Genomic DNA, 27,476 nt, shown 5'->3' with positions numbered 1-27,476 from the left:
TAAGTCTATTTGGAAATTCTAGAGAATTCTCTTGCTAAACAAATTAGTCTTTTTTCTTTTCCATAATGTCTTTCTGTTTAAGCTCTCCATCTGAAAGTTCTGTGTATTTTCCATTCTTTTCCTCCTCTTGTTCTTCCTCACTGCCTTCATCTGTGAGCTCTCGATCACCACTTTCTTTCTTGGCTCCCTCATGCTCAAATACCTCTCCCTCTGTATCAGCTGTGCAGATTCCATAACACATGATGCTGATGACCCCCAAGGGCAACCCAAAGAGAAAGCATCCCAGCAGCGGTGAACTCTTGAACACAGACTGTTGAAATAGAAAGTAAAAACCACTTTCAGTGAATATACAAAGTTACTGCATTACTTCTCTTACCACTCTGTGTATTTATTCAAAAAACATCCAAAATGAAAATCAGTGTTTTTCGGAGGGATCATGAAATCAAGTAGTTTGGAAAAGATCTTTCAGATCATCAAATCCAATCTATAACATAACACCACCAACAAGGGCACAACACTAAGTGTGTGCCCAGTCTTTTATTAAACACCTCCAGGGATGGTGAACCCCATCACATCCCTAAGCAGTCCATTCCAATGCCCAATCACCCTTTCAGTCAACAACCTCTTTCTAATGTACAACCTAAACGTTCCCTAGCACAACTCAAGACTGTGTCCTCTTGTCCTAATGAATGTGTTATTTTGATTTTTCTGCTTGTTTGGTCTGGGTTTTATTACTGCTGTTGCTTTGTGGGATTTTTTTATAAGGTTTGTTTGTTTGCTTTCTTCTGCAAAAAAGGCAAGAAGTCCTTAACTTCAACAATTTCTACTGTAAGTTCATAAAAAAATGACACAAGTTCAGTATAACAATATTGCATTGGGATAATTCATGTTTACACGCCAACTGCATATCCTATGCCTTCCTTGAAGTTTTAGAAACAATTGTTCTAAGAGCGTTAAAATCCACTTTGAAGAAAAAAGTTTTACTTCTTACTTGTGTCTTGTCAAAAATTAGTCTGCAGAAAATTCTAGAGAGCTTCCTGTTGAGGAGTAGTAGCTTAATGGCACAGGAAGAAGGATTAATGGTTTCAGAAAAACATTTTACTTTCACAGAAGTTTGGAAGACACTCATTTAGAAGCAAGTGAGTTTCAACTTAAATTCACAGCATAGGTTTATTTGCTTGTGTAGGACAAATGAAGAAATGGATTTGTGTACATCTTCCCACAAAATTTTGTTAAGCATAATTTACTTATGAGAAAGATAATAAAAATGTTTGCTTTAGAACTACACAAATAGTAGTATTTAATCCCCTTATGCTCTAAGTAACTAAACAAAAAATGTAACATTCCTCAGAACAGTGAAGCACCAGTTTCAGGAAAGGATGTCAAAAGGGTCAAGGAAAAGATCTTGAATTCTCTCTGTTCTATCCCTTAAAATACATGTCAGACATACAGAAGAACACTAAAAATGAAGGAATTAAGATATCTTGAATATTAATTATACATATTATAAAAAAATTTAATCAAGAAGTTCATTTAGCTTAAACCTATACATATACCTATGATATATACACAATATCAAACAACTCATATAAAAATATTTTTTAAACCCTCTGAAAGTATTTGTATCCTGACTGACACGGGCACCATCTAATTCAATGAAACATAAAACTTACCACTATAGTAGACTTGGCATCATAGATTATTCTCTTGATTCGTTGCAGAAGTCCATCACCACCCTGTGCCTGAAATTTCAAATGGAACCATGTCAAAACTGCTGACACTTTTCAGTTATGATTCCAAAAGTTCATTCTTCAGACCTTGCAATCTTAAGTCCCTTTAGAAGGAAATGAAAAGTAATTATTCTTACATCTCATGATGCCCAGACATGCCAATTTGCCAAGCCTGGATAAAGATTATTCAGTAGTCTCATGTATAAGTCCCTCACAATTGTTTTAAACTATCAGTGCCAACCGGGACAATGGGCTGACACTGTCTCTCTTACCATAAGCAAACACTAACAAAAACTAGCAACTTCCCCAATGTAACAATGTAAAACTGCAGAGTTCTTCTGAACTTTCCTGCAGCTGTTGAACATCCACTTATGGATCACGACAGCACAGTTAAAAACATCTAAGTACTAAGCAAAGAGAAGATATGAACGTGTAATGAATAAAACCTGTGTCAAGCAATGACAGGCTATACCTACTCTGTTCCCTAATTCAGCAGTGTTCAAAATAACTACAAGAACAGAGGGCAGTCTGTCTGCTGAACAGGACCAGCTTTCACCTTCCTTGAGTAGCCAAAGAAACAAACTCATATTTGGAAGTCAACTCATCAGCACATGATCTGACCAAAAACCCCTCAAACAGCAAAAAATGTCCACAAAGACGAGACAGAATCACAAAAAGTTACCTATAGTCTTACAGAATAACAGTATCATCCAGGTGAATAATCGAACACTTCCCAAGGAAGAGAAGGGGGAAAGCCAGACTTCTCAGAAGTTTCTCTGTGGTTCAGAAAGTCTGCAGCCTATTAGTTTTTTACCAGCATACTTTGAAGACTCTCATTCTTCAAGAGCTGCACCATTTCTTGGGCAGAGAATGCAGCCAAAGTAGTGCAATTTTATGTCTACAAACACCTTAAATGAAGTCATATCCCGTATTTTTGTGTTGTACAGAGATGTGTATTTAGACTGACCTTTAATCACTCTAGCTGAGATACTGCAAACAAAAGGTAGAAAGACCTAACTGACACTACGGCAACAGACATAAGGCATCACAAATAATTCTTCTCCAAGTAAAAAAAAAAAAAACCAGACAGAAACCAATTACATTTGTTGTTTCAACCAGAAAGAGACATACAATTAGAGTCTAATTGATGTTGATAATTCAATGCGCTTAAAAGCCATTTAAAAAGCGAGAACTCAAGAACAAAGAACCACCAAGTTATAGTAATACTGCTCACACTGCAATGGAAAGCATGGCCAGTAAAGTCCTGAGCAGCACATAAACCCACCGATGTCATGTTCTACATCAACCAGGCAGATTAAGTAAACAAAATTAAACCCCACATGACAAATATCTTCTGTATTATTTTCCATTACCAGCCAATGTTCTAAAACTACAGGCATGAAGTGGGATTCAGCTAACACAGGAAGCATTCAATATACAGTCAGTTGGGGCTTAAACCAAAAACAGGCTTCTCCTAGGAAGCAGCCAAATTATTAGCTACCAAGCTCCCCTCTGTGGCAAAGCCTTCCTTCCCCAGAAGCACAAATGAAAGTTCTGCTCCACGACCTCTTTCTTCATTCACACAACATAGCTTTCTGTTCAACTTACAGTACATTGAGGGAATAAATACTCAAAAAATATCCAAGTCATCAATTCCAATTAACTTTGTTGTTTTAACAAAATACATCTTTTTCTGGTTTTAGAGCACAGAGGAGTAAGCTTGTGTCCATTTCTAACATTCAAAGCAAATATAATACTGTTTTTTTGACTCTGAAGTTGTAATTCTTCCAGCTATTTGATTTATTAATTTTCCACCCAAAGAAAAAGGGTGCAGTTCAATTATGCACTATCATTCAAAATTTTAAACAAATACATTTAATGCAAACCAGGAGATGAATATCCAACTCCATTTACAACTGCACCAGTAAAAGGAATATCAAAAGAAGCTGGCTACCATTATGCTATAAACAAAAGAAAGCAGGCTTTGTACAACATGCAACAGCATGACTCCAGAATTTACAATCACATATTCAGAGACAGCACCCAAGACAGTAAAACAGGACAGGAATATTAAACACACACATAACAATCTGAGTAACCAATTTTTTTCCTCACTTTAGCATATAAGGAAATAAACACTAACCAATATATTCCAAGCTACTATGAAGACTTACTTCAGCTGTACCATCCAGGATATTGTTAATAAATTGAACCATGTCTTCTGTGCTCTCAATGTGCCTATCTGGTAGAAAATATTGCTGATTGGAGGTATTCAGTACAACAATAGTAGGGATTGTCAAGTCACTGTAAACATAAACAAACAGTTTATATATTTAAAGAACTACCATATAAAAGATTCCAATTCAAGTAATCCCTACAGCATTTCAGAAGGGAATCTATTAATCTTCACTTCACGTGTGCTCTTCATAGTAATTCTTTAAAAACAAGAAAGCAAGAGAAAAGGTATGGGCATGGTATGGTATGGATGTGAATGGTAGGGACACATTTCTCATTAATATTATTTTCCTTCACATCTGTGTCAGTGACACTATTGAAGTTTAGAGCATTTTATATAATCAGAGCAACTGCAAATCATATACCTTACGACTTCCAAATAGTAAGAGATCACAAACAGCAGCCTTGTATACGAAATGCATTAAGTATTTAAGTTTACAAAGGCAGAAGTGTAACTCAAAAATGTAATCCCACACAACCATTGTCTAACTGATCATCTTTATCAATCAACCTCAGATGGTCAAGTCAAAGAATAAACCATGCCAAGCATAGCTTTTCTATAGCTCTTTTAGTTATGGTTTAAGAGGAACAGAGTTTTTAAAGAATTATTACTCAGCAGTTAACCTTCATGTGCATGTGCACATACATCATAATTGGAAAGAAAAAAAAAAGTTAGAAATTATCTCTGGACACAAACCAGTATAATCTTCTATTTGTTGTAACACTAAATTCAAAATAAGATCAGGTTAAAGAAATTTTAATACTGCAAAAGTAGACTGTTCAAAAAGAAAGATTTAAACATATTAAACAAGTTTAAGATCTCCTGTAGTTTTTATCAGTTTTCAATTTTCTTTATCAATTACAATTCTGTCAATAATGAATTCAAGTACTTCCTTCACAGCAGAAGCAAAGAAAACCTTGTTTTTCTACGTTTTCACCCTTGTCTAATGTGTCCTATCCATGTACTTTTGTAATACATGTAAAATTGATGATGATTTCAGTCTTATCTGTGGCTATCAATTAATAGCAAATTATTTAATGAAAATACTGGTTATTTACTCAAGATGCCCATTCTTCTTTGGAGTCACTGAAATGATCCTAAATTTACTCTCACATTTTAGGTGGGGCTTTTGGTTTTGATTTAAATTCAAATGCTAACCTAAAAGTGACACAGTTTAATAATATATGACAATTTTCTGAACTTCCAGAAAGCTGAATACTTAAAAGATATAAGGTGCAGATTCTCTTTCCAGTACTGAAGCTGAAAGCATGGTGACACCTCAAAAAACGTAAGGGCAATTAGAGGGATAACAAAATAATGCCATCCCTTAAATGGAACTTTAGAAAAAACAACCAAATAACATAACTTTGTACACCAAAGCAACCTGCAACATAAGAGTCAATAAATACAACATTTCCCCTTGAAATTTTTATTCTCTTCTTACTAGGGACAAAGAAGAAATCTAAGTAGAAGGCACTCAAACCAAGTCACTGTTTTTGCAAGCATCTGGTAACAAGTTCCCAATTCCTGCCAAAATATGTCCTTGCAGCAAAACAGAACAAGTTTTATTAATTAGATGCAGTGTTTCTCTTGCATTTAACAGTGTGGTAACTGATGTTCTTGCAGTTGGTTGTAGAGCAGCTGAAAGTTAACCTCCATATACAGATTCTTTATGCTATACAAAAGTTTATAAAAACATATTTAATGTGTTACTTTCAAAAGCAGAGGAGAGTTCTACATATACCTATAGCTGACCATGATATTATACACCTTAGCTTATAAAAAGCTGTAATTTTGCTTTTAGTAAAATAATGAAAAGCATTTTTAAGTAAAATTTTAGGTAAATTATGTATTTTAATTAAAATACACAGTATTCTGATTTCATCTTTGTGCATGACTTTAAATGTACCATTTCTAATCCAACAAAAGCATGTTCACATACTGCTGAAAAGACAGAATTATAATGTCTACTAATGGAGTTACAATCAAGTTCATAAATGTACTTTTGTCAAGGTCTTATTCTATCCCCAGAAATCATACAATATTTTGTCCTTTGTAAAGAGCACAGAATTTGCTCCTATGTGCATCTAACACACTAAAAACTGTTTTGTGACACATTTATCATTATTCAGATTTTTTCTATTTCCACTTGCTGCCACCTCGTGACAAACTGAAGCAGTTGCAATGCTTTTTTTTTTTTTTAAACTCGAATTATTCATGTAGCCACATGAAGAGCCACTACAACAAAAATAATTTGCTGCATTCTTTTGCAAATTCCTACTCATGCTTGAAAGGTATGCACTGGGTTTATAAAATAATTAAAAGCTGGTGAGTACTTGAACCAGAACTTTCCACATACTACAAATAATAAAATCAGGCACTTTGCAGATTCAGTGAAACAACCCAGCTGAACAGACCTTGCCACTAGATCACTACCACTCCAAGTGGCAGTTCTCTCTTCTTTCCTTTCATTTCCTTCCTCCCAGGCATCTCATCGCCCTCCCCTACTCCTCTGCACATCCGTGCTGGTACTCAGCAGAGGAGCAGGGAATAACATTGCTGAATCAGCAAAATAACTTCCCTATTTGCCCAGACAGAAAACGAAACACTTTTCTGACAGATAAACAGGATGAAAGAGCTCAGCAGACAGACATAAGAGCCTGCACAGAAGAAGCAATTAAGCAGGTGAGGAAGGTCTCACTTTTGGCAATTATAAAGCACTAGCTCAATCAAATCACGTAATTTTAATGGAGAGACAGTTGTTTTTAAATCAGGTGTTAATCTACAGACATGCTATAAAAATACAGACCTTGTGCTTTTGGGTCCATATGAAGCTCCTAAAATCTTTAGGAGGCATGAACACATGCTTAATTATTGTTTTGATCCCTGAGAAATGGATTTGGAAAACTTACAGAATTATAATACTGACTCCTGGTTTTCCTTTCTTTCAGACTTCCAAAGGCCAGAGGAGAAGCAGCAGTTAACAACAAATGCCAAGCAACTCAACTCTCTAATTATGTATATTTTAGAAAAGGACCACAGTAAGGGCAACTGTCAAGCATCTTGTTAAACCACTTATATATTTGAAAATATACCATGTACATATGAAGTGCAGACAGCATCTTCCATGCATTCTATGCTTCTCTGCAGAAGTGCATTTCTATGCATGTCATAAAAATGCATCAAGAATGAAAGCCTCACAACTCTTAACAGTAATTTAACAAAGCAGACCTAAAAGATAAGCTTTGTCAATCAGCATTATCAGAAAGCCAAACATCTAACATTAAATTATATATTTATACACTTTAATTTAACAAGTAATTGATACTATGGTACAGGCTGAATTCTGATGACAGTGTTTTTTTCTTAAGTCATGAAAGCCAAGAACTTTTTGTGAGATTATTTTCAATTAAATGCATTTGGTAACAAAAGCAACCAAAGAAAGAATATTCAAGTAAGAATTTACTTACTCCATTAGTAAACTATTAATGTAATCATTTCCATCCATATGGCCAAACTGGAAATCCCTGAAAGAGAAGCAATTAAAAATAAAATGATGAAAAAACAATAGTGGGTTTGAGCACAAGTTCTTCATTAAATATTTTTCCTATAACTGAAAATGAGAGCACACACTCAGAAATGTAATTCAAAAAAAGTGATGATCTAGAACACAACAGTTAATGAAATGCTTCTATTAAGTATCAGTAAAAAAATATAGAAGCACACACTGTAACATTTTTCACTTAGAAAAAAAAAGTGACTGATATCTTAGAAAGATTAATGCACAAGTCCAATTAAAACATCAGAGTCCCATGTGTGTCTACCTGTGAAAGTGATCCCGATAATCTCTGGCAACTTCCTGAATAATAGACTTTAATCTGAAAGGAAAAAAAAATGGCATGGATATCCAGGATAAACTCCTTCTAAATACAAACAATAAACATTGAGATTTCCCCAGTAAGCAGCAATTCATACCTCATCAGCAACAAGGACTATCAAAAAAACACCTTGTTCATCTTGCTCAGTTCCTAAAGGTTGAAAATAGCATACACAGTACTTGAACAGTATTTTTTTAGTCTGTATGTGCAACCAGAATGGGACGAGGGAAGGTCTTGCTCCTCTCAGACTCTTTGGCAAACTCCAACCCCAGCAAAAACATCCCTTGTTTAAACAGACAATTAATATATAAGCAATGCTAGCGTAATTTTCAATACGAGTGAACTGAAGTACAGTCATTTGTTTAAACTCACTGAGTTCATCTCAAAGTCAGTCATCTGAACTCAAGCACTTTTGTCTTTGTTTAAAAGGTGACACAATAGCTTTTAAAAGCTATGAGATCATCATTTGCTCCTGTGATCCCATTAACTAATGGCAAAAAAGTGATACAGGAACTCCCACCATCTCAGTGAACTCATACGTGCTTTCAACCAAGCTATAAATTAAGTAAAGTTAGTACACTAAGTCAGAACATTTACAAGTTAAACCCACTTATTTAACCTATATTTCTCAATATTTAAGAAACTTTCAAACTTCTCTGTGTCGTACCAGCACATTTTTCCCATAGTGTCACCAATACTCAATTCTGTACCTGGTATGCTCCACTGAAGAGTTTTTATCATCAATGACTGCAATAGCCACAAGTTTTCCTAAAATAAGGAATAAAATTCTTGAAACCATTTAAAAAGAAACACACATTCTCCAATGGGAAATATGTCAACTTAGAAGATCAGGTACTCTCCAGGGACAGGAATTAGTTTATAAGTATAAACAAGCCTCACAACCAAAGAGCCTTTTCAAGCTGACCAAGCTGTGGTCTTGAAGCTACTGAAAATAAATTACGATGGGGCTTAATGGCACACCACTAGCGTTGCATGAGAAGCCTATCTATAGAAAGAAATTAAAAGGGAGAAAATGCAGATAAAAATTAATTTCCTACTCAATCTATACCTAAATATGAGGCTACAGAGACCTGCATTACATAGCAGCAATTACAAACTGATTATAAGTGATTAAATCACTATTGTATGGATTTAATAACAACTGTTTTTCATACTGTTGTGAGCATTAAGGAAAAAAAAATTGGAAAATGTCCTGGCAGAGCCCAGAATTCATGACATCAGAAACACAATTTAGCTCACAGCCCTCAGTCAGACGAGCTTAAAGGTCAACACCAGAATATACCAATCTCTTCAAGATTTACTTTGCGAAGTTTTTCTGATTAAAAGAAAAAAAAAACCAAAAAATTCCAAACCCAAAGAGTGGTATGGTCAATCAGATGAAAGTATGTATAAAAAGCTGGCCAAAGTTTCTCCAGATCAAGCACTTGCAGTTAGGAAAGCAAATCTGTTAAGAGTGCAGTCATCAACCAGATTAACCCAAGGCTCCAGAGGGCTGATTTTTCAGTTCTCTCAGATGGCACAATTCACTCAAAACCCTCCCCATCAAGACAACCAATTGCTCAGTTCCTACCTATCACCATGCCACAGGAAGCATTCCCCTCAAAAGTAAAAAGTCACTCTTGTTCAAGTAATACTGAAGAGTTTTAAGGGCAACACCTATGATTAATTCCCATACTTGCTTGTGAAATAGCAGTAGTTTCTCCCCATTCCACTTCTTCCACACATCAATTCTCACTTTTTCCCCACTTCTTTCCATCCTAAGATGCTACCTAATAAATACAGTAGACAACTAATGACCTTTTAGACTATAAAAGATTATGTAAATAAATTCCAGGTACTATGTATTAATACATAAAGCTCTTTAAAAGTAAATTATGGCTTCTCCCGTGTATTAATAAAGTTTTGTTGTTTTGTGGGTGGTTTTTTTTTGTTTATTTGAGGAATTGTTAGACAAAAATGTAACAGGAAGAAATATGCTATATTTAAACAACATTTAAACAACAGCATTTCTGTAAATAACCGTTCAAAAATGTAGGTGTAACAATATTAGCTTCATAAACATGTAAGAAAACCTGAAAAAACTCAGTGTTGATCGAATGCAAGTATTTTGAAATGGAATATAGATGATAAGATGTCCTGGCCTGGAAAAGTCAACACTTACAGCATTTCTACTGGTACCTCAGAGTATGTATATACCTCAAGAGCAGTACAAGTCATGCGCCTTTTCCAGAGGTCACCTGGCTGCAAAATTTTCATATGGCCTGCAGAACTTTTGCTAAAGAAAAGCTGAAATCTTCTGGGACAAGTCCACTTCAATACATGCTCCTCTACCTTTCTTGCCACATCTATTTCAAAGATATCTAAATCCACTAGATACAAGATATCTGGATAATCCACATTTGATACTTCTAAATCTAATTTTAAAATTCCCTACATGTATTCCAAGAGGTAATATGCAACTTATGCAAAATGTAAGATGCTCTTATAAGTCCCACTAATTTTTGTGATTACCACAGGATTAGACACACTGACTTGTATGTTGTGAGGAATGGACTAGTGTAATGGACTGTGTGTGAAACCTCTAGTCACAGGTCAGTCCAACATGAACAAAATACTGCCACTATCAGCTCTAACCTGATATTGATTGATTTCTAAAGTTTAAAAACATGTTCTTAGTACTCTTTTGACTTTTCTAACTGCTTAGTACACAGTGTCAAAGGGTTTAGCAGCAGCATCTCACCTGTATCTCCAAGTTCATACAGCGTAAAGCCATCGACATGAAGGTAACCTTGAAATCTTTCTCTGTTTATCCAGGATGACAAATCACCATCTTCATATTCTGACATTAAAAAAAAAAAAAAAAAAAAAAAAGGATTACATTTTCTTAAGAGGTGAGCCATCAGATTTACTATTTCAGTACTATTGAGGCAAACACCATTTTTTCTCCTTTTTTCCTTTTACTCTTGTTACATCAATTATCACACTTTTATGGGCATTTTAAGTTTTAAAACTTCTAAAGCTATTTTCAATTCTTGAACAAAAAATGCATTATAGAAAAGCATGAAAAGTTGATTTGATAATTTTATTTTCCAAATCAAGGATAAATGATACTACATGAGAAGTTAACTGTGACCCAGTCCAGACAGTAACAGGTTCAAACCCTGCTTTTAAAGGGGTGTGTGTACATAACTTTTCAAGTGTCAAACAAAGCAGAGATACAAAAATACAGAAAGCAGTATTTGTGAGAGTCCTTAAACGAAACAGAAAGATCAAGAAAAAGCAGATGCATTAAACAGCACTGTGAATGTAAATGAACAAATAATCATGTATGACTGACAATCTACTGAAGGCTGGTTTAAGATCCTAGATGTTTAAACCTATTAAGAATTAAATTCTAATACATACCATCAATTAGATCTAAACCACAAGTAAAAAAGAAAAAACATATATACATATATGCTGCATTTTATGTGAACAAATGCACAATAAATCATTAGTCTTAAATTCTATCATGAAGACTGAAGTATCAGTAATTTCAGGTTAACAATTATCTGCCATAAGGTAGTAGCAAGCAATTCCAAGCATAACGCATCCTATGGATCTGCATCCATTTCCCCTACTACGGAGAAGGAAAAAATCCAAACCAAAACAAGACAAAGGTCAGAGCACTGAAGTGCATTTTGCTATAACTTTTTCCTTATAATGAGCTCTTCATATTTCTGCCAGTCGTAACAGCTGCACATAAAATCTTATTCAGTCTCTTAAACTGCGTCTTCATGATTTGTTTGACTTTCAAGAATGTTTCTGGTACATTATGAAAAAGCAAAATTTTTACAAAGTAAATTAAAAGCCTGGATTATTAGTTTTTGCATTTGTTTTAGAAGGTGTGGAAAAAACAAGAAGGCCACACAGCAAAATAAGTGTTTCTCTGACAAGCTTTCCTTCTCCTGAATCTCTAAAAGAGATCAAAAAATTAAATGCAAATCACGGAGGCTGTAGAGTGAATTTTTATCTGGAGGCAACAAACTGAAGAGGAAGACAAGTACATCCATTCTACGAGGTCACAAAGAATACTCTTGGTGACCAACCTGAGATATTTTGCTGTGCTATTTTTATCCTAAGAAATTAAACCTGCAGAATAATCTTCTGAGTGATATGTTTTCAACTTAAAAGGAAAACTTGAATTTGAAACAATGTGAATCAAGAGTAGACGCTTTTGAAAATAAGTGGTGTGCTTACAAGCCCAGGCTATGCAATGTAACTATGAGTACGTGTATGTGCTTTTAATACCTTATGGTGCAATCTAAGTACAATAGAATACTTCTATAAAGATATGTACCCATATATACAGAAATACACTTTTACAGCCGTGGCAGGTGTACTGCCCTTATGTACTGCATATATACACTGTAGAAACAGCAGTGCAATAAAACACTACTAGTTTCAGGTGGCCTTTCTGCAGCCTACGCTCGCCTGAACAAGCTAGGCAGTCTATGTATATGATGAATTTGTACAGTGAGAGAAGAAGCAACTTTTCTCAGTATGTTAATGCAGTCAAAACTGTAATACTGGAAGCTACACCTTACTGAAAACACAAAGGAAACATCATCACTTCTACTTCAGTATTGCTAAACAAAATTCTTTCTATTTTGTTGCGGAAGAATTAGTAATTTTTTTCTCTTTTCCTTCACAAAGGAGCGGCTATTTATCCTAAGACTGGGGAATTTCCCAGCATCCCTACATACTGTTCAAAAAATCCCAACTCCACCAGTTTCTCCCTATATGCTTTAAATATCTTAAGTTAATGTCCACTTTTACTTACCATCATAAACAAAGTAAGTTCCATCTTTGAAGACCATAACTGCAGGCAATTCAGGCAACGTCACATACTGAAAGAGTCAGGTTTCAATTAATTCATGGAAAACTAAAAGATTTAAAAAAAAAAACCATCTGAAAACATGTAAATGTAATTAATGGGGAAAATCTCTAAGGACACCTAAATATTTCCTGTTTACATGTACTAAGATAAATTCATCAGCTTTTGTATATTAAAAGTAACACAATACAAATATATTTTTAAGAGGTAGATTTCACAAAGCATAAAAGAAACGTGATTTTTTTACTGGTATCTGCAGTAGCATGAAGAATAGTTTATGGATTGGACATGGACTTCAGATAGGAAAATGTAACTTGAGGGTTTTATCACTCATACTCTCAGTTCCCAATTTGTGCTGCTGTCAGCATACCTGTCATACTGCTACTTCTACTAAATGGACACTCAATTTTGCAGAGTAAAATAGTACCACCAGTAACATGCGCCACTAAATCTGGGCTATTTCCTGTGCTTCAGACTGATGGGAATATAAAGCAACAGCTTCAGCACACAGGGCTGCAAACAGACCTAATTTAGACAAATAACAAAAGCCTGTATTACCATGCTGAATGTAATATTTACAACAGTCAGCAACATACTAAAAAACAAGCTGTAGAACCTTTCTTCTTAGAACTCAAAACAATTTTATTCAGCTCATGTTTTTAGTGAATTGCTACAGACAAAAAAATACTGCATCTACTTCTTACAGCTTGCTACCATTCTAAGCTAAAATTTTAACAGCATTTGTGTTTAAGAAAGAACTGCATCATAAGCTTAATTTTGATCATGTAATCTGAATTGTCTGATTTACTGATGGTTTGGAAAGGTAAAGGACAGCATCAGTTCCAAATGACATGCCTTCTGTCATTCTGCATTAACTTTCTTGCAAAAGCAGTAATTTATCATAGAATAGCTGATATGAAGAATCAAGAAGGTAGTCCCAGACGATGCTTTGTTCTCTCACTTGCCCAAAATATAATTTAACATTGTTGAAGGACAAATCAATCTGTGTACAGCTTAAAGCTTGCAAGAGATGCCTAAAGCTTGGAATAATATTACCTAAGTTGATGAAACAAAGCCTAACAGTGCACATCATAATGCAAAGGCTCATTACAACTCACGACCACAAATTTCTGAACATTTTTGCTTCTCTCCATAGAATATTGAATACCATCACTCCTTCAGCTTAAATGACTGGTGGGAAATTACCTTCTGCAAGAAAAAAAAGCTCACTGCTTATATCAGTGTGATCACAGAACCTCAAAGACTTCCAGGCTTTTTTACTCTTTCCACTGCATAACTGAACAGTACTTTTTTTGCTCAGGTGGAGCTGAAGTGCAAATAGCAGTATTTAAATTAAGGTAGCTTTTGATACCAGGCTTCTGGATAACTAACAATACACTATTTATAATGAGGCCAGTTCTACTTATGGTGTTGTAAAATGCAGCTGCCTAAAAAAAAACCAAACCAAACCAAACCAACAAATCAAATTGCTAGCTCTCACCCCATTAACCACAACTAACTTCAAAGTCACATGTTAGTAGGCTTGGGGCAGACTTAGGCCTCACTTGGAGATAGTAAATGAAAAAGTTTTTGATTTTGCTACAACAAGTAAGCAACAATGGTTAGACTCACTACAGTAATATCAATTTTTTTCCACCCTTGTGATGAACCATAAATAATTTCCTTATCCCAGAATCCTCAAAAAAGCCACAAGAGAATTCTGCAGCCAGTGGACTGGACTGGCTGATCCCCAGGCAGATAAATGTGTTGATCAGCTGTACTGTACAAGATGAAAACCTACCACTTCACTTACTTCTGATTACTGATTCATGCTACAAAGCTCGTAATTAGTAAGTATCTACTTTCTTGAGCAAGTTCTGTGGCCCACATTGAGTTCTGCTCATCATCCTCTGATTAATTTTATTAATATGACTGAACAAGTATTTTGGCCAAAACAAAGCAATGACAGACTGAAATTTGGGTTGTATTCTTTCCCCATATACAGTCAAACATTACATGTTTCAGTGTAATTACTTAGATATCTACCAAAGCCAAACATATTGTAAGAAGCCACCTCTGTGCCATCCAAACTCCAAAATTACATAGATGAGGAAAAAAAATCCCATTTCTGGGGAAGCACTAGGAATGGAAACAACTTACCTCAGGCAGCACATCTTCTGAGGCAGAAAAAAAGTATGTATAAACTATTAGTTCTGAAGCAACCTCAATGTATTTTTCCTGAAAAAATACAAATAATGTTTTTTTAATTTCTGAACTTTTAGTATGTGTCAAACAAAAGCTTTGTCATATACCTTATCTTCAAAGGGCAATTTGAAAACATGTTTATGGCATAAGATTGTAAATGCACTTTAATAAACATAAAAAAACCCAAGAATTTGTTACAAGCATGCACTTCAGTCTTTTGAAAGATTTTTAAAATTACTCCCTAAATAGTCAAAAGAAGTAACTTTATTTAATTGAGCTTCAAACCTTTAAAGGAGATTCACCACCAACATACACAAAAAGTACACGATGTCTCTTTTGCACATGCTCAAACATATGCTGGCTAGGAAGAGGCCTGATGAGAGGTCTGGGAAGACAAACAAATACATAGAAAAATCTCAGTTTGTGCAACCTGCAAAACCTAAACAAATAAAAATTCACAAGAAAATGTCATACAGTTTTTTGTTGTGTTTTTCAAAAAATAAATTTCAAAATGCAAATTAACTGAGTTTTTCAAGTTATTATTCTATTTTATACTGAATGAAAAAAAGAACCTTCTCCCCTCCCCCCACCAAATAACATGTTACGTTCATCAAATAGAACACTTAACTATGAAATTCAGATCTTACTACAAAATGCTGCTATGATGTAAACATGCATGCCTTTTACTGGTCACAGAATCAGTCTGGGCTAGACTGGAAGGGACCTTAAAGATCATCTGGTCCCAACCCTGCCCCCATAAGGAGGGACAGTTTTCAGCAGACCAGATTCCTCACAGCCCCACCCAAACTAGCCTTGAACACTTCCACAGATGGGGCATCCAAAACTTCTCTGGGCGACTGGGTCCAGTGTCTTGCCACCCTCACAGCAAAGAATTTCTTTCTAATATTTTTTCTAAACCTGCCCTCTTTCTATTGAAAATCATTTCCCCTTATCCTGTCAGTACAGACCTTGATAAAAACTCTCTCTGTCATTCTTAGGAGATGTCTTTATACAGTGGAAGGCCACAATAAGGTCTCCATTGTTTGAGAGAGAAAATTCTGAATGTAAGCACAACAGCCAGGAAATGTGGCCTCAAAAATAAATAATCTTAACTCAGCACCAGTCTCCCAGGCAGGCACACACACTGTACATATAGTTTTTTACTTCAGTATCTTGTTCTTTTTAACTAACTCTGGGCTCATCTCAAAGTCCCACATAAGTTTGAAGTCAGCAGAACCAGTCTCTGAGAAGAGTATACTTACCCTGCCACTCTATTAGCAAATTCAATTATGTCATCTTTGGTTCTAGGTCCTCTGTAGTTGTATGCCAAGTCACCTTTCAAGCTAGATAAATAGACAAAAAAAGAACAGAAAAGCAATCATCTAAACTACGTTCGTGCATGTAAGACTTCTCAACCTTCACATGTTTACTACAGTTGCCTTTCAGCAAGTGATAAGCAGAAAAACTGATCACTAAAATATAAAACTCAGTAATGCAATATAATGGAATTATGGAATAAAAGCTTATTTACACAGTATCTGATTTACTGACTTGTTGAAATACTTTAAATTCTTTTACAATTCTTTCTTCTAGTACACAGTGGTCATTTACTTTGAAAGCATACAGATAATTTAGAGCACTTAGTTATGACCATATTAAAAAGCCTCCCTAAAATGATGAAACACCCCACATGCAAACCAAACCCAACATACTCAACATTTATACTACTCAGGGATTACTCCTTGTAAAAGGAAAGCATATAAACTTCTTTAATGTTTTTTTTTTTATAATTGCAGTGTATCAAATAATCTGCAAAATCTTTCAAATTTATGTATTAAGCTTCAGTGAAGTGCTGGTCAGCCTACGGTATCCTGCTGAGAGGGGATGGAGCATGCTTGCATTGGCAAAGTATTCAAGCAAGTTTTACTAATTCTAACAGGCTTTATTTGAATCCATAGAGGTTTAGGAATTTCAGAGGAATTTTTAATACCTCTATATGGCATGAAAATTTTCATCCTTAAAGATTATCAAACTGAACATCCCTGCTTCCTTTTTTGAAAAAACTAACTTGACTTGATTTATTATCACCTATTAGGAATACTGTTTGCTTAAACAATAACCTGCTAAAATCACCAGTACATCCACAGTAAAAAGTACTCAGAACCACTGAGTCTTTATTTAACATGACATTGTACTGGACTATACATTACATGGGTTTGAGACTTCTAAATAGACAGGGCTATTTTTAATTTTTTGTCATGAGACCATTAAAAGAAATTAAATAGGAAGGAGCAACTTACAGCTTAATTGTTGGATAGCCTCGCACTCCAAATTCAGATGCAATACCTGAAAGAAACGAGTTCCATGCCAAAGTGAACCAAGACTTTTTTTTCTCTCCTACCTTAATCTTTAAACATGTTTTACTATTCAAGCCACATAAACAAATTAAAAAAAATACCACTTAGCTCAATATGGTTTACTTTACTTGCTTACAAGGAAAAGCTTGATGTTATTAAGCTACATCATTAAATTTTGGACTTCTTTCAGAGGTGGTGCAGGGTGCCAGCATAGACTCCCAATTCATGTGCCACAACTCAAATGTCATGAGAATCCTCTGGAGAGACATGCTTGGTCTGCTTTCACCAAAAGTAACATGCATTGAATATGCACATAAAATTGACAGAAAATAGAAGAGGCAAAAATTAAGCATTGAGGATGAAGAGCTGCAAATACTAATGCTTGAAAGAAACAGAAGACAATTAACTACTCAAGTGCTAGAGTAACGGCTAATGAGAAGTGCAGTATCGTACTGCAGTTATTTCAAAAAATCATATTCCACACAAGTAAATGTCTACTACCTTACCAGAAGCAGGCACTTTCTAAGCAGATACTTACCTCCTGCTTACTGAAGTGGTTAAAAGTAAGACAACTACAGAGCTTTTTCCCCCACCTCAGATCTTTTTAAAAACTTCCATCTTGCTTCCACCAAGCAAGATAGGAGTATAATTTGCAACCACCCTTCCACTTGTGAACATAGCAATAGCCACCTTAAACTATATTTTCCAGCAAATTCACTTTTTTCCAAAAATTAAACTACAGTCTCAAAAAATGATTAAATAAGTCTAAAATTGTGGCAATACTTGTGCAATTCCATGTTGAGTAACAATCTCTGCGCTCAGAATGCACCTAGAATCAATGCTTGTTACAAAACCATTCTGAAGCTACCAACAACGTGCCACAGCAAGAAGATGTTGGACGACTTGTGTGCAAAGAGTTTAGAAAGTGACCCTAAGGTTGTTCACCTGGATCAGGTGCAAGCACCGTATTGCACAGCACTACAAATAAAACTAGCAGCTCACCTACAGGCATCTAATCAAAGACAACTGACAACATCATCACCTCTACTTCTTGATATGAAGAATACAGTACAGGCAAACAGCAGCAATTGTGCCAGCCCTAGGTGTGATGCATTTCTACTCTGCTAACACACAGCGGACTCCTGAGGCTAAACCCCCAGAAAATCCAACTGATACCACAGCAGACGACTGCTCTGTTGATATAAGAGCTGTATCCCCATTCCACAGAGCCATCAGAGGCAACATTTACTGGATGATTTATATGTCCACCTGTGATCTCAGCTCTCTGACAACAAGCTTCCCAAAGTTCAGCTCTTTCACACTATTTCATATTCCTATTATAAACACAAACCACTCATGTTCCTTCCTAGTGACACATACACATTACAGCTGCATCTCCTTCTGATATTTTCAAGACAGAACTACTTTGATTTCAGAGAATATTTAGATTGCAAAGGTATTAAGCAGAGTTGACTTGAGTTTTTCATATTCAGATGTAAAATTTCCACTTTCAAATGAAAGCACAAAACTATTTCAAAAGTTTTATCAGACACTATGAAACCAGTAGCATATCTGAAAAGAAAAACTTTTCCAGGGCACACAGGAACACTTGCAGCTTTTAGTGATTTTTATATAACTAAAAATGAATTATATTAAAAAATATAGTACCAATTCTGTTCTAGGTATAAAGCACAAGATTTCAGTAACAGGCTGACAAATACAAATATTTCAGGCTAAGACTTTATACAATTTATATGACTTAGAAATTTATATACATGACTGGAAAGTTAGAGAACCATGAAAGGTATTCCCAGTTTTGAAGCTACCTAGTTGCATGACCTTGAAATTTCTAATCCTCCAGACTTACTTTTTTACAGAAAATAAATATCTTGAAGATGAAACATGAAGTCATATTTATTTGGTTTTACAGAAAAAGATAAATTGGTCTTTGAGACAAAAATAATTTTAATCTCAAAAGACCAAACTCTCCTATATCTAAGAATAGGAAAAACTGGAACACCACTGAGAAAAGTATTCTGAATAATATTTTAGGCAAATACAACAAACCTGAATAATCAGATTTAATGGATATTAACTAAAAACACTACATGTATTTACAAAATTTTATTACATGCAGATCTTACTAGGGCCCCACTCATCCCTAAACCTTCTCTTTTAAATATCCTCCTGGTTCAACATAGATTTAAGCAAATTGACAATAAAAAAGCACACAAACACAAAGGAAGTAGTGTTAAGCATTCAACAATCCTCTCACGTCTACCCACTTCTCTCAGTAATGAAGGTTTGGGGTTTTCTCTGAAAAGGTTGATACATATGAAAGGCATCAGCAAACAAAATAGCACTGAAAGCACTGAATTTGGTTCTTTGAGAAGACATTTACAGAGAAACATGGGAAGAATCAGCTGAGCAGTGATCACTGATGCAATGAATTCAGTTACTTCAGCAGGCTTTGTGGAAGAGCTTCAGGACCGATTACCTGAAATGAGTAAGAGCAAGAACACGAGCACTCCTCCAACAGTAATAGAAGGAACCTAAAACTGGATGCTCTCCAGAGACACACCACATAAAAATGCTTATATAACAGTACTCTAAGAGGCATATCAAAAGCAGATCTTTGAGAAGCTTTTACCTTCCATTTGTCAGGAAGAATTCCCTACTCAAGCAGAAACAAATGTGATCAAAAGCATATACTACAGAAAATTGTCACTTTTAGAAAGAAAAATAATCAGGAAATTTTTTTTGCAATTACTGTTTACATATTTGTGCTATGACACAGAAGAACAACTACAAGAAAAAAAAATAATAGTTTCAAAAGAGAAGAGGCTGTGATGAAGTTACCCCTAACCAAACCATACTTACTAGAAAAGGAAGTTGCATCCATCTTCCCAACTTTTACTGGAGAACCCATGTTTCTCATTTCTATGCCCACTTCATTCCACACAGGTTCCAGTTTCTTACAGTGGCCACACCAAGGTGCATAAAACTGAGAAGCAAATACATTTCACAAAAAAAAAAAAAAAAAATTAGTAGAAATTGTTCCTACAATTAACCCAAGATTTATTTTCCAGTCATGGTACACCTTATCTCTTAATAAAATTGCAAGTTAGTTACAAGGTTAGCATGACAAGCAGCATTTATGATTTAGTCCTACTTTTACTATGAAAGCACAAGTTTGAAAAGAATACATTAAATTGCTGCACTATTATATGATTTCTTATTTAGGAATAGACTGCATGGTAACTTTATTTTTGAAACTTAAAAGATCATATAAGCAATCTATCCAGAAATATGAATTTGTCAACAGGCAGAAGATATCAGTGTTTTGGTATAACAAGATAAGGTCACAATTTAACAAAAGTTGGATTTTGTTTTGCTATACATTGCTGATAACTCCGAAGTAGCTTGTATAGTTTTTCCCACTCAAAAATCACTAATCTGAGTAATATAATTTTGAGAATTACAGTACATATTTGGGTGAGAAAAGAAATGCTACCTCATTCACAAGCAAATCTTTTTAAAAACTCTTTGTCACTGAAATAAGGGGCACTGAATCTTTCCAAATAATTTAGAAAAGTAAAAGGGGTCTCATATATTTGGTCTTTCAGTACTAACAGACGTCTAGAACACAAATCAGCTGATATAATTAATGAAAGGAACTATAAAAATTTTCAACAGAGATTATCACCTCCTGAGTGTGTTAGGCAATCTGCTTTCCATTTTAAAGGACTGCAAAACATAGACTGAAGCCTATTCAGCAGACTATTCAGCAGTCTATTCAGCCTATTCCTGGTTCACCCTGAACAGCAGACAGATTGCTTATCTATCCTGTCAGAATTTCTGTCATGAAGCTTTTCTGCATGATGTACAAACAATTTTCCAAGCGATGAAGCAGCCTGACTACAGGGTGTAGCACTGTACAGTCTGTCTTTTGATTTCCACCAGCAGATCTTCCCATTTTTCTTATATACTCACATCTACAAGCCAGATATCATCTTTACGGTTTTCTTTAAACCTGGAAAAGGGAAAAAATGAAAGCATTAAGTTATGTATATGAAAATAAAATAGTGAAATGCATGTGTGAAAAAGTCTACAATAAGGTTAATATAATGCTATAGATACAAGATAACTGGTTTGTTTCTTTCTTTGAGGGTGGAGAAACAGAGAAGATGCTTATTGTTTAGCATAATATTGTCCCTGTACATGACACTACACACACAGCTGTGCCAATTAGATTTCTGTATTTCTTAAGACAAAAAAAACTCCCAAAACTCCAAAACAGAAAAACAGCAAGAAATAAGAATACACACCAAAACACACAGAAGATATTTGACTAGCATGTGGCATCTAGGGGGAAGAAGTATTTTTCAGTTGTCTTAGTCATATTAAATATATTTGTTGTCGTATTTTTATATACGAATTAATACAGACTCTTTGAGCATTGGTTTAAACTGTTAATCTTAGCTTTACTATATGTAAACTAACTAAATTATCTTTAGTATTAACATGCAAAGCAATTTTAGTTCAACGTCGTTTAACATTCTACTATAGGTGTGTCAGTTTATAGTTCTATTAAAGTTGCACACAACCAAGAAACCAACTTAATAGAATAAAAATGATCAAGTTATTGATAAAACCCAGAGATACACAAGTATTACTGAATTTTCTTAATGCTAAACAAATGGCATTTAAATAGTGGCATTTAAAGACTGGTTTTATTAACTGTAAATCTGTCACTGAATTCTAAAATCTCTAATACAAAACTAAGCTTGATAAATCGAAGTTCTTTGGTATCTCCCAAAATGCTGCTTACACATTTCACTGTTGTCACTACAAGATCATATGAATTACTGCATTAGTTAACTAGCTCTGTGCAGAGAATTAAATTAGCTAGAGCTTTAATCTAAGGTTTATTTTTTGTAAAGGACAGACTTTGTAAGTGACTAGGACTGGGAATAAAGTCACAAACTATAACATACATGATACAATATTTCTACTGCACCACTCCTCCTACAAAATGAGATAGTTACTATAATTATGCAGTAAGCATGGATCTACACTCTAAGATCCAATTAATACAAGTTATAGCCTAACTTGTCAGTTCCCAATATGCAGCATGCCTATAAATGGCCCATAAGCAGTAGACAGAATTCATTATATTTCATTTAAAGATGAATCTGTAATAGTCCACAATGGTCTTGAAGAAATACTAATGCTGATATTGGCTTACTGTTTGACAGAAATAATTCAGAAATCATGAATACAATCTAATTACAGTGTTGAGTGTTTGAAACTCAGAATTGCAGCATTTCACTGGTAAATTCCAGCCTCTTTTATTGATGGCATACCAAGGCTGCTGTGCCTGTACAGCAGCAGGAAAGGTATTTGCAGAGACTATGCTATGGAACTGCTAAAGGAAAACAGCATTTTTAAGTCACAAAATTGCTTAGTTGACAACCTCACTAAAAATTTACTTCATCCTAAGCACTATGGAGCTAATGAAAGAACCAGTAAGAGCCATCTCCTGAGAACTCTAACAGAGCTACAGCTAACTTCCAATTACAATGCCAAATAATTGGCTATGATGCAAGAGGCAGAAAGCAGTTACTGAATCATAAGATCCTAGGCTGTGCTTCAATTTAAAATATCGCTTTTGCTTTGTATAAGAAGAATTTACAATTAAATGTTCTCCTTCCTCTGCCACAGTGCAATTGTTACGGCAAATTGTAAAGAACATTTAAGTACTGAGAAAGGTAGACTGCAACACTGCGAGCACACAGAAAGAAAAGAGAAAGAATGAAACATCTGGAGGCTGAGCTTTCCAACAGAGTTTAATATTGTATAAAAAAAATACTGTAGTTTTTACAGTAATAAATTTCAACATACTTCTTATCTATAAGCACCTATTTAATCAACTTCCACAGAAACTAAAATCTGAAGTGTAACAAAATCCTATCAAAATTCACTCCAGTTTTGCTAATGTCAGTGATTAAATTACTAGACAATATTAAGGAAGTTCACTTCCACACTAGTGAAGAAAAACCGAAATCTCTCTACAAATGAGCAGTGAAGCATTTTCTGAAGATATTGTTTCTAGACCCTATAAATACGTTTTCCATGCACAAAATTTCAGTGTCTCTTTTTAACTGTTCTGTGCAAGCCTCTGTCAGCTGACAGAAACACAATCGCACTGGTAGAAAGATGGCATAAGTGCTGCACACCCTTGAATCAAAATTATTTGTCTCAAACCCATACATCTTCCCAGCTACACGATCAAATGTTCTCTCAGCCCTCACTTAAACAAAGCACCACACTTAATCATGAACAGTTAAAAGAAACCAGCATGCAGCAGAACTGAACACCAAGATCACAGTTCCAAGGGCCTTAAAACAACCCAGCTACTGTATCTCCTCTTTACTTTCCCCTTGCACAATTTCTGATGCTTCTGATCCTGGCTTGAGCTACCCCACAGACAGAAAAACACTTCCTTTTTAAGTCAGGTAGTAACCTGACTTAAGTATCTGCTTCATTATCACACTAGAACAAGTCCACACCCATCACAAGAGGCATCAGATCCCATCACCCATCAGCACCCATCACCTGAGGCAGCAGATCTGCTATCAGAGCAGCACAAGCCAAGAGGAACCACAGCTGGTTTTGTGCATCCCTCCTGCAGCCCAGCTGGGCACTTCTGACAGCTCTGCTACTTGTTTTCCTATATCCTATAAGCTTAGGAAAGGGACCTGCACCTTGTAAACCATTGTTTACAGCTACTAAAATTCAAAGAGAACACAAATCTTTCAGCAACAGCAGAATGTCCATAACGTTTAGGTATCTATAAAATGGAAAACTTAAAACTTCACCATTCACTGCTCCTCAGCTTGGAGCAAAATTAAACTGAAATTTAAATTGTTTAAATTAAATTTTAATTTCCATTAAATTTAAATCGTTTTCCTGACCTCTCTCACCACTTGCCAATTAGCTACAATAAGTTCAAAAAATCCCCCACAAAACCTGCCCTGAACAATTCTTATTCTCAATTGCAAACACATGCATCTTTCCATTCCAATAATCATGCTGCTTTGTAGCACTTGATATCAACCTCCTAATCTGACAAATCCCAAAAAACATTTGGGTAATTGTTTTAGGAAACAGCACTTATGTAGCTACCAAACTGCTACAGCAAACCAGTACACCAACAGCAACAATACATAACCAAGTTCATGGCAGGACTAGCCACTTGAACTCTGGCACAGTCTTGGGACTAATTCTGTTATAAAAGCACATTTTTACACAAATATTACTGGCACTTCAAGCAGCCATGAACTAGTCCTGCAGCCTCCTTCTCTTCCGTTTCTGGCCACGCATGAACACACTCAGACTCATTTTCCCAACCCCTGGTGGCAGCCACGCTGCAAATTCTAATGAAGAACTTGGTTAAATACAATCAGCTTTTCCTTGGGGCAAGCACCAACACACAAATATATTTACCCTACCAGAAAGAAAGAACAAGCAAGGAAACCTAAGAATATTTCTGGCAACACCATCACAGTAACAGCTTTAAAGGAGCTGAAAAATTAAAATGTTTCTCAGCTTCATTAATTGAACCTCCTGAATAGGTGAGACTGAGGAGAGACCTCATGGGAGTCTACAGATTCCTCAAGAGAGGAAGCAGAGGTGCAGTAACTCATCTCTTCCCTCTGGTGGCCAGTGGCATGACCCAAGGGAACAGCAGGAAGCTGTGTTGGTAGGTTTAGGTTGGATATCAGGAAAATGTTTTACACTCAGCCGGTGCTTAGGTTCTGGAACAGACTCCCCAGGGAAATGGTCACAGCACCAAGCCTGGCAGAGTTCCAGAAGGGTTTGGACAACACTCTCAGGCACATGGTGTGACTTTCCGGGAGTCCTACGCAGGAACAGGAATTGTACTTCAGTGATCCTTTTGGGTCCCTTCCAACAGAGAAAAATCTATGATATTTCAGGCCACAACCTTTCTGTTCTTCCTGCTACAAAAATCACAGTCTTTTCCTGTTTCTCGACAAGAGCACAAAGTTCAAAGCACGCACAAAGTCGGGGGTCATGTTCCCCACAAGAAGACAAACAATATCTTGGCAATTAGGCAAGACACCCCAATACTTACGACTCATCTAGATCCTCCACAAAGCCCGCACCTGACGCCACCACATGTGCAACCACTGCGAGGCAAAGGAAAAGCGTTCCGTGAGTGATGCCCGAACCAAGCCGGGGCGCTCACCCGCGCCAGCTGACAGCCTCCCTTCCCTCCTGGCCCCTCACACCCCCAGCGCTTCCCTACACTCGTGCCTGCCCCAGCGCTGCCCGCCTCCCAACCCCACCGCTCTTCCCCGCTGTGCCCTGCAACCCAGCCCGGCGGAGCCGGCACCCCCTGCCCGTCACCTGCCGCCCAGAGGAGGCAGCGCGGCCGCCCGCCCGGCGCCGCTGCCATGTTGACAGAGCCGCGGCACGGCCGGAAGGGGAAGCGCTGACCTCTGCGCACGGCGCAGGCGCGGAGCCGCGGGCGGCGGGGCGGGCTCCGGGCGCAGTGGCAGCCGGTGCGGTGTGCTCGCCGTGCCCGAGGGGGCCGGGGAGGCCAGGGGGGAAGGCAAGCGTGGCACCGCGGCACCGTGACGGAACGCGGGGTGCATACACTCCGTCATCTCCCCAGCGGGGAGACTCTCGTTCGGTTGAATCAATGTTCTGCTTCTTTGGGAGAACAGGCGGCGCCCTCTCTCCAGCAGGAACACGTGTGCCGCCTGTCGTGGTGCCGGCTCCGTGCCCTGGGTAGAGCTCAGCCCTGGCCTTGCTGCTCTCTCAGCAGCCTTCCTTCAGCACGGGCGCGAAACTTGCTCACTTCCATGTTGGTGTCATTCCCTCGTTCGTTCAAGCCTGTTGCAGTCTTTCCTGTCTTCAGCTATGGTTTTGTGGTTTTTTGTGTTTGTGTGAGTTTTTTTGGTTTGTTTTTGTTTTTGGTTTTTTTTTTTTCTGTCAGTGCAGATCTGCAGGTCCTGGTAGGGCAAGGAGTCCTGCTTGTTTAAAAACTTCAATTAAAGCAGGTCTGGGGTTGTTCAGCCTGGAAAGGATAAGGCTCAGGGGAACCTTATTAATGTGTGTCAATACCGAAAGGGGCTGCAGATAGACCAAAGCTGGGCTCTTGGCAGTGGTGCCCAGTGACAGGACAAAAGGGAACCGCCATAAAGTGAAACAAAGGAGGTTCTCTCAGAATGTGAGAAAACACTTCTTCCCTGCGAGGGTGACTTGAGTGCTGCCCAGCAGTCTCCCACCTCAAGAGATACTCGTAAGCCACCTGGACATAGTCCTGAGCAACCATCTCTGAATAGTCCTGCCTGAGCAGAGGGTTTGGACCAAATTACTTCCAGAGGTCCCTCCCAACCTCAGCTACTCTGTGATCTATCCCATTTCAATTTTGATCCCTGTAGTGTAAACTCTTATTCTTTCTCCTTATACTAGAATTACTTTCCTCAGCTGTACGTGCAAGTGTTTGAGATCTTTGTCAGAAAAGGGTGCATTCTTTCCTGGGACCATCCACTTCCTCTGAATTAAGTGTTTAAGCCTTTTTGTCTGATGATAGGGTCTATTATCACTTTGAATAATGTCTACAAGCTACAGACACTGAAGTTGCTTCATTTTTGGGCTGCTCTGTGCATGCGTGCACATGTGCTTGTACTTACATGGATGAAGATACGTGTTCTCTTGGCTGCTCATTGCCTTCCACACTGGGCCATACCGGGTCTGGTGAAGATGTACTGTTCACTTAATGCTTTGTGGATATAGCCTGTTGGATTCATCAAGTAACCCCAGAGTTGTCCAGCCCTTTGCAAAAGCCATCTTCCATATTGTAGGCTGAGAAACAGGTCAAGGCCTGAGAGTATATGCCATAGCTCACATTAGAATTCTAAAATATCTTGACTCTGGCCTACAGTAGATGCTTTCTTTCCTTCTCACATTTTACTGAAGGATTTTGCAATACTAAGACTATTTCACTTTTTTTCCCCCCCTCACCCCTCAAGCTCCAGTGATGGGAGAACTAACAAGTTCCAGACATCTGTAGTGAATAAACTGTGACAATTACTCACTGAATGCAGAAAATTTCTTTTCTACAGCATTTCACCCTCAGTA

At 36.8% G+C, this 27,476-nt stretch overlaps 1 protein-coding gene across 2 annotated transcripts; it reads right to left on the bottom strand.

Annotated features, from left to right (window-relative positions):
* Positions 1-248: 248 nt before the first annotated feature.
* On the bottom strand, positions 249-25,798 carry TMX3 (thioredoxin related transmembrane protein 3). Of its 2 annotated transcripts, XM_041472802.1 has the most exons (15): positions 25,737-25,798; positions 25,462-25,516; positions 21,297-21,336; positions 20,184-20,307; positions 17,247-17,292; positions 16,209-16,289; positions 15,232-15,331; positions 14,902-14,979; positions 12,688-12,754; positions 10,606-10,704; positions 8,555-8,612; positions 7,791-7,844; positions 7,437-7,493; positions 1,674-1,742; positions 249-310 (listed from the first exon to the last, which is right to left on the bottom strand). In XM_041472802.1, exons 1-14 carry the CDS (start codon positions 25,783-25,785, stop codon positions 1,700-1,702), a joined length of 951 nt encoding a protein of 316 aa, XP_041328736.1. In that variant the 5' UTR covers positions 25,786-25,798; the 3' UTR covers positions 249-310; positions 1,674-1,699. The 2 variants fall into 2 exon arrangements, with proteins under 2 accessions (XP_041328736.1, XP_041328746.1); XM_041472812.1 differs by lacking the exons at positions 249-310; positions 1,674-1,742; positions 8,555-8,612.
* Between the last annotated feature and the right edge of the window lie 1,678 nt (positions 25,799-27,476).

Source organism: Pyrgilauda ruficollis, unplaced genomic scaffold (genome assembly GCF_017590135.1).
Source record: "Pyrgilauda ruficollis isolate IOZ18807 unplaced genomic scaffold, ASM1759013v1 scaffold109, whole genome shotgun sequence".
Classification (NCBI taxonomy): domain Eukaryota; kingdom Metazoa; phylum Chordata; class Aves; order Passeriformes; family Passeridae; genus Pyrgilauda; species Pyrgilauda ruficollis.
Note: the sequence above shows the minus strand (reverse complement) of the source record. Positions and strands in the feature narration are given on the sequence as shown.

What these genes read in the sequence shown, in the direction of transcription:
- TMX3 (XM_041472802.1), bottom strand. Translation starts at nt 25,785, where the DNA reads ATGGCAGCGGCGCCGGGCGGGCGGCCGCGCTGCCTCCTCTGGGCGGCA. An exon ending in AACTTACTTTGTTTATGATG is followed by an intron (nt 10,705 to 12,687) that starts GTAAGTAAAAGT and finishes TTTTAATGTCAG; the next exon opens with AATATGAAGATGGTGATTTG. An exon ending in ATTAATAGTTTACTAATGGA is followed by an intron (nt 1,743 to 7,436) that starts GTAAGTAAATTC and finishes TTGAAATTTCAG; the next exon opens with GCACAGGGTGGTGATGGACT.